Here is an 8,458-nt window from a genome sequence, read left to right as displayed (position 1 = left end):
AATCAGGCAGCAACAGTGGTCACCCAGCTACTTTGCTCCACTGGCTCATTACTCTCCTGGTCGAGGGATGGATGAGGGAGGGGAGGGGGTGCGCCATCCCGAATTAAGGCCTCCCTCGCAATGGGCCAACTGCTTGGTGAAAAGGGTTGCATTCGAGAGCTCTTTCACAGAAGAGGTCACCGCTCCACAACTAACCTTGCATGCTGGAGAGCTACAAATGACCGTCGTGAAAAAGGAGGGATAATGACAGATATTCAGATATTTTAGTTAGTTATAACAGGAAAATACCCTCATAAAAATTAAATGAGAGTGTGCAAAAGAGGACCTTAATAGAGTGGCCAGTGGCTTATTGGCAGGAAGAAACAAACCGCTCCATCATAAAAAAGAATGATTCATAGATGAATGCACTGGGTAGGATGCTTGTAAGAGCATAACACATAACAAGAACAGTTATGAATGTACACTGGATGGTAAAACTAAATAGGAATCCTGGACTGAAACCTGATGAACCTGTACAACTAGTTATCTTCACGGAAAATATAAGTCAGCATAAAGCATTTTGTTTTAAGAAGACCCACCGGCAGGAAGCTTCAGGATAACCAATCTTAGCATCACGGTCAAGAAATGTTATGATGTTGCAGACAAAGTCTTACTGGGACATGTTCAACAGTGAAACTGGTTTTCCGGGCAGAAAGAGAGAGAGAGTAATGGAGGATCGATACTGACTGAGCTTCTGCTCGGTTACTTCATCCCTCAAGGCTTAATTCACTGGATGTGTAAAGACGACGATGTCACAATAGGGGATCAGATGGGATTGACCATAGGATGAAAATATAAGGGGTGTTTATTAAACGGATGTAGCTAGGAGGAAGAGTAGGGAGAGGTTGAGCAAAGCTAGGTCAAAGGTTGTCTGAAAGATGTACATTATGGTTATTAAAAGCTAATGCCAGACTAAGCCATAATAGTGATTCAAAAACAAGCTAATGCCTTCATTTCAGCTTTACAGCTCTAAAAAGGCAAGCCCAGGGCTCAGCAGAACTGCAAAAGGCACCTAAGGATTTGTATGATTATTTTGTGTATCTTTCTAAAAACAAAAAAACTAGATATGGTAAATAAAACAACTCAGTCAATTGTTTTCTTTGTCCTTCACAGACCCCGCAAAGCCAGCAAGGCCAAACCGAAGACAAAGCTAAAGTGTTGATTCAGCTTCATAGGGATCCTAAACGGACACACACACACACGCACGCACGCACGCAGTCTCACCGCCCCCCAAACCCAATGGAGGAAGGATATAAATGACTCGGTAGAATGAAGACGCGCACGGAGGGAACGCACGTGGTGTACGTGACACACGCACACCCGCTTGCACTGGCTGTCCACATCTGCACATTGTCCAGAGCATTTTATGGGATTACTCCAGTAAATGGCCTATGCTGCTGTTACCCACAAGTCACCTTGGTTTTAAGGTTGGCCTTAAAACCGGTTTCTCACCTACTGACTGCAGGTGTATACCTAAAGACCTTTGCCTGTGTGTGTGTGTGTGTGTGTGTGTGTGTGTGTGTGTGTGTGTGTGTGTGTGTGTGTGTGTGTGTGTGTGTGTGTGTGTGTGTGTGTGTGTGTGTGTGTGTGTGTGTGTGTGTGTGTGTGTGTGTGTGTGTGTGTGTGTGTGTGTGTGTGTGTGTGTGTGTGTCAGCAAAGAGACTGAGATTGTGCTCAATGCCAACAGCTGATAAGAGAAAAGGTCATATTGCATAACAGGAGTTTGTGCCATGTGACATAATGCTGTAGAAAACTGAGGCAAGAAAAGAGAAAGACAGAGACAGTAAAGGATAAACAGAGAGAAAGTCTGTATATGTGTCAGAGAAAAGAGCTGAGTGGTGATGCATTTGGCTGCTGAAGTTCTATCGCCAGTCCAAATGGGAGCCGGCAGCTCACAGAGAGCCTGTAATGATGCAGTAAACTCTCCGTTGGCAAAGCAGGATTTATCTAAAGGGGAAAAAAGGGCTCCCTTCCCCTCATTTCACCACAAACTTAATAAATACAGCTGAATCAAACAAGGCTAGGCAAGCCAACTTCAGTCCCAGAATTTGGTCTGGCGGTGCTTGTTGAGTCGGCAGGCCCTGCGAGAGGACAGATGAGTCCAAAGGGATGTGAGGCATGTCTTGCCAGGCCTCAGTTCACGTCCTCCCCTGCCCCAACAGTTTTGTGTTCAAGCAGGGAGTAAGTGGAGGGGGGCACGTGAACTGAGGCCAGGCAGGGTTCAATTACCTGAGAGGTTTCAGTGCAGTAGAAAATTAGTAGAAACAAAGAGAAGTGTTTTCTCTTATTCATTATGTAAGGTTTATAGTATGCTTTACGTTCTCTCTGTGTAGGGTGAGCGACAAACTCCTGGCTTGTTTTCAGATATTTTCAATCTAGTGTAAATTGATGGCAATTAAGGCTGCAACTAACGATTATTTTCATAGTCAATTAATCTGTTGATTATTTTCTTTGATTGTTGTCCAGTTGTTTTGTTTATAAAATGTCAGACAATTGTGAAAAATGTGAATCAGTGTAAGACAACATCCTCAAATATCTTGTCCACTTCTCAAATATATTCAATTTACTGTCCCAGAAGAGAGACAAAACTGGAAAATATTCACAATTCAAAGGTTAAGTCTTTTTTTTTTTTTAAATGACTCAAACCGACTAATCAATTATCAAAATAGTCAGCAATTAATTTAAAAGTTGTCAACTAATCTATTAATTCTTGCAGCTCTACTGGCAATCTTCATGAGGACTTTTTATATTCTTGGCATTTATGCCACGGTGATACATTGTAATCAAAGTAGCCCTGCTTTGATTTTTCCTGAATTGGTAAATTTAAAAAAAATTAATAAAAGCAGAGCGATGTTACTTTCAAATTTAAAAAAAGATCCTCCATTGCCTTTTGTTTAAGTCTAGCCCTGCCTCATCCTGCTGGTTTCATACTTGAAAACACTCATCACATTATGCATGGGTATACATTTGTAAAAAACAAAACAAAACAAAAAACTAAAGCAACACTGACAAACACATATGGAAAGCACGTGGAACATAGTCAAATAATAAACAGGCAGTTAAACGGTGCTTTTGCCACAGTACACTTTGGTTTGCCCTGGTAGCCATAGTGACGTGGAGGTTGCAAAGTGAACCCTGCCATGTTGCACACATGAGGAGAAGGGAGCTTATGAAAAAAGAATTTGCATTGAAACATAAGGTTAAATGAAGCATACTGAGGCTCAGGCACGGTGAAGAACCAACCCTATGACCCTCTCTTCATGGTCCGACATGAGGCCCACATTTCATTTGGACAGCCCAAGAACGATAGAGCGAAACAGAGACAGGGAGAGAGGGAGATGAAGAGAGGAAAAGGAGGAGAGGGGGGTCTGTGCCTTTGCACTCTCCACTCTGCCCCCGCTCTCTATTTTTGTTTCCTCTTTTTGTGCACGCTCAACGCACACACTCATAGTGCAATGGATTTCCAACTTTGCACTCATCAGTTGTGTGCCTGATGAAACAAACACTGACAGCCTCTTTACATTTGTAAAGGCCCTGCAGCAGCTGTGCTTGTCCCACACACACACACACACACACACAACCTTTGAATCAGAGGCCTAGCCCCAGCTGGGGCCTACAGGAAGAGCCGACTCTGCACAAAATGGCCTTGGCTGCACTCTGCCATGCTCTCCTGCTATTCTCGCTTACACACATTCTCACTCAGTCTCACTCACACACGCACGCACGCACGCACGCACGCACGCACGCACGCACGCACACAGTGTGTCATGTTTCGTTAGACAGAACAACACTTCCACACATTAGTGCTTGCTACCTTGGTCATTACACAGCACCTACCCTCAACCACTGGCTTAAAAGGCACCAACTAATTACAAAACCAAACCTATTTTTTTCTTCTTCTTTCAGCATTTAAATGGGAGAACAGAAAGAAAGTGTGCTTGCTTGCTCCTGCAGTATCACTCTGACATTAGTGACGAACCATCATTGGGGGGGGGGAAAGAACTGACAATTGTGCAAAAGTGCAATTTGGCTTTTCTTTTTGGTTCTGTTCACATTGAAAACTATAAATTGTAGTGGAAATGGTAATTGCCTTGTTTACTTTTATTAAGGACTAATCCTCCTTTCAATCATTTTATGACTGATGAATTTTAATATAATTTGCAAATAGTGGGTATTTGTTGGGTGCAGAGGGTGGAGGGGTAACAACTCACACTCATGTTTCAGAGGAAATAGTTAAGCCAAGCATGTATAATTGTTTTACGCTAATTAAGGGACAAGGAGAGTGGGGGGGTTAGGGATCTGGACTCCTCCAGGTTGTTGTAGAAATGCCCATTTGTGAGCCTTATATGGGCCGGCCAACTTTACCCACACACCCCCACACACACACACACACACACACACACCACACCACACACACACCACACACACACAACACACACACACACACACCACACACACACACACACACACACCACACACACCACAAACACACAACACACACACACACACACACACACACACACACACCACACACAACACCACACACACACACACACACACACACACACACACACACACACACACACACCTTATGAATACTTAGACAAAAAAAGCCAATCTAATTTTAGAGTGCGATACTGTTGGCTAAACTAGTCTGGCTCAATTTTAAGTGGGGACTTTTCTTTCAGTTAGTCATCATTTCTAGGACACCTCCTGGTTCCTCAATTCAGGAGGAGACTTACAAATAAGTTCACTAAATCAAAAACATTGCTTTCTTTGCAATACTAAACCTACTTTTTAACAAATGGAAATAAAAATATGGTTTAATTCAATTAAAACAACCTGGTCACTGTAAGGTTAAAGTCACTAACGGTTGAATATTCAAAAAGTAAACTCTTGACTATGACAATAAACGCGGGATGTTAATCGTTGCTGCAGAATACATCTACAAATCTGACACACAAGAGCTACAATGTACTAGGTTAGATTAACCTTTTCAATAATTTTAAACATCTGTCTTCTTTGGGATGACTCACATTTGTGATGCTCTCCAACAAATTAATGTCATCTATCAGCACATTGTGTTACTGGCTAGGATGTTGTTTTGAGGTTGCAGAAATTATGTTACTCATTAGAAGCCATACAGATGTGTTAGGATTAAATAATTTTGTAGAGGGCATTTTTCGCTTCAATAGGACAACAGCATACAGTGGACTGGACCACAGAAACCATTCCAGGGTGGTAAATTAAAAGCTTGATACGCTCTTCTGGAATTAATTTTAGAGGATGCTATGGACCAGGAGTTTAATGTTTTTTAAGCCAAGGACCCCTCATCTAGAGAGAGACTGAGCAGGGACCCCCCTACATATTTTATAAAATTAAGTTGTCAAAAGTTACAAAGAAATGCCTTTCATCCACATGCCAGGTAAAGGTCTAGTACCAAAACGTTGGCTACTATTGAATTTATTTTTTGCAAGTTAGACAGTGTGTGTATGAGTTACTTTACAACTTCAGACCTACTTATCCCTCTCTGATGCACCTGTCTCACATTATAGATGTACACAGTGAGTTTCCGTAATTGAAAAAAAATTAAATTCAAAATAATTTGGAGGCCCCTCTGCAGTAACTCTGAAGATCTCTGCTCTAGGCTATGTATTTGTACATGCTTTCAGCAGCACAGGTAGTTCTACAGAGACAGAAACCACAGGGACATTGAGAACAAGTTCTTGATAAAAGTTCCATTAAGATTATTAGCAGACATATTTAAAACTATGCTTTAATTGATTACGCATGACATGGATTTCATTCTCTATACAGGTTGAGAGAAACAGAAAATCCCCAGTTAAATGAAAATCCAGGCAAGAATGCACGGAAAAAAACCTGTTGCTCAGTTTGGCCTTTTGTAATATTATGTTTCAGCACACAATAAATGTGACAAATTGTTCCGTTTAAAAATTAAAATCAGTAACCGTAGCTGTATGCAGTAGGAAACACTTTTTAAAAGACACTCCACGTGTTGTTTGGATGGGGGTGGGGGCGGTTAGCTCTGCTGACTTCAGCTTCAGAGCATTAGCAGCTAGGATATTCCTTGTGCAATTAAACATAACAAATGTGCCCATAAGGGAGAGTGACGATAGATTCACAGCAGCCATCCACACACATAGGCCTTCATTAAAGTGCAAAAAAAACAAACTTTAAAAGCCCAGACATAAAGAGGCCCGGCCAGCGTCTTCACGAAAAACGATACATGGTAATTTAGTCTAGTGATATGCTGAGCCGTTCACACTTTGCCAGATTAGAAGTATTTGTTTCATTCACGGCGGATGACAAATAGGTGTTCACCAGACCAAAGACTACACTTCCAAACCAAGTCAAGCCTCAACTGTTTTATTTCGCAGCGCCTTCCACATAAATTCACCAGTGTTACTTGCAGAAAGAAAATGGTTGCTTCTTGGTATCGCTTCATACATGAGCCCCTGCAATGCGACTGAACACAGCCTCTTTAAAAGATTGGATCATTTTAGAAACACTGTGCTCCACCATGACGACCACGTAATGCGCGGTTTAATGTGATTTCGGTAGCCGAGGACGAGACCCCAACGCTTGTAAGCTAATCCCCAGTAGTATCGCAAAAAAATGGAGTTATTCCTCAACGGGCTGCTGCAATATCTGTTCGCTCGCAGAGGTCACACGGAGACCTGCACGTTTACAGAGACTCGGGCTGTCGTATCATTATTAGTAGGACTGAAAGCATCGACAGTCGCATAACAACAAACCCGGAGTGTCCCCACACCGTTTCAAGTGTTGGAAATTGAACGAATATGCTAAAATGCATGACCCCCTTTCCTCCTGCTCTCCCTCACTCTTTATGGAGAAAATTAAAGAGCCACAACAGTCCGCGAAACATGTCGGTTCGCCAGCCCCACAGCAAACGCACACAACAACACCGACAGGCATAATGCTACCTTGACCCTTAAAATATACACGTAAGCTTCAGCGTGAGAAATGTTTTACACGTATATTCTCAAGGTAAGAGGTCAGTTTAAGGCGGAGATGAAATGCTCAGCATGGGACGAAATGGAAGCCGAAAGAGCTGAGCCATGGCCGACAGGCTTGTCTTCACGGATCTGAATAGGGAAAAAAAATGGGGCGCTAACAAAAGCCTTTTCTGAAAACAGTTTGCCAAGTCTTTTAATTCCCAACCTTTTATAGCTTTATCACACAGCCAAGACACACTATGCATGCCCCCCTCACGCGTTAAAACAAGTCAAAATGAGCGAAGCAATCCCCCAAAGCACCCGATGTTCAAATAGCCTAAATATGCCTGATGTCGAAGAAACGCTGCAACACAGACATTGAATAAATATTGCTGTCTCTTTAAATATAATCATGTAATTGTTAACACGTTGAGGTAACTTATCAGACGTTATCTTTTAAAGGCTATGTGACCCAAATAGTAGGCTACACAAGCTGCCTGATGGTAACCTTCACAATCCGTGATGAAAGTTTATGCATTTTCATCGAGACCAGCAAGGCAAACTTGAATAGAGCGATTGCATCCGTGAGCAATAAAGGCAAAGACGTGTGTTTACTTACATATTTCTTTTGAATGATATTCCTCTTAGGTCGTCCCTTGCTCATTATGCAATCCCCAAAAAAATGTTTGGCTATAGAGAGAATGGCCACATGAATTTCTTTCTTTGATTCTCGTCTCTCCCGGAGCACCACCAAATGACGATTTAAATCCCCGGCTCTGTAGGAAAAGCTTGCTGGCTTTGCAGAATCCTCCTTCGATGTTTCCCCTTAAACTATTCGGATATAAATCCCAAAAATTCAAGGGTCGACGACGGACAGAGACGGACTAGACCCAAACTCACTTGGGGCTAACATAGTCAAAACAAATGCACAACAATAAGTTCCATTCGCCAAAACAGCTCGGCTTCTCGTCTCTGCGCACTCGCTCCCGGCTCTTTTCAAATGCATTAATATTCTTGGGGTGATGTCAACCAGTTACATCTTGCTTGAGGTGACAAGACGATGAGAAATTAATAAATAAAAATTGAAAAAATTAAACGTTAGGTGTCACGTATTTTTAGCTGGAGCCTGCGGTCGACGAGAGAGCTCTCCAGCGGCACACTGCTCTACTGACTGAGAGCAGCTCCTTTCTTCCCCAGCTTCAGCCTCTCAGCCTATCACATCCTCCACCATTCAGCGGCAACTTTAAACTCCCAATGTTCCAGCCAAGAAGACTTTACGCTGCCACATATTCTTATACAATAATATATCATGGACTTAGACTGTGTTTGTGGTGAGTGCAACTGACAGTTTATAGTGATCTTACAATAAATGGTGCGTTTTAAGTCATGTAACATTGATTTTAGTGTTCCTGTGGCGTGTCAAGGAAACATGGGTGGTCATA

General features: G+C 42.3%; 1 protein-coding gene across 2 annotated transcripts in view; it reads right to left on the bottom strand.

The window, feature by feature from the left end:
- Window positions 1-8,191, bottom strand: part of jarid2b (jumonji and AT-rich interaction domain containing 2b) — a 105,506-nt gene extending 97,315 nt beyond the window's left edge. For both annotated transcript variants that reach the window (XM_032535002.1, XM_032535004.1), the window contains exon 1: window positions 7,636-8,191. In XM_032535002.1, the coding sequence (XP_032390893.1) occupies window positions 7,636-7,680 (45 nt within the window). In that variant the 5' untranslated portion in view covers window positions 7,681-8,191. The remainder of the gene's footprint in view (window positions 1-7,635) is intronic.
- Window positions 8,192-8,458: the final 267 nt, after the last annotated feature.

This window comes from Etheostoma spectabile, chromosome 14 (genome assembly GCF_008692095.1).
Source record: "Etheostoma spectabile isolate EspeVRDwgs_2016 chromosome 14, UIUC_Espe_1.0, whole genome shotgun sequence".
NCBI lineage: Eukaryota > Metazoa > Chordata > Actinopteri > Perciformes > Percidae > Etheostoma > Etheostoma spectabile.
Note: the sequence above shows the minus strand (reverse complement) of the source record. Positions and strands in the feature narration are given on the sequence as shown.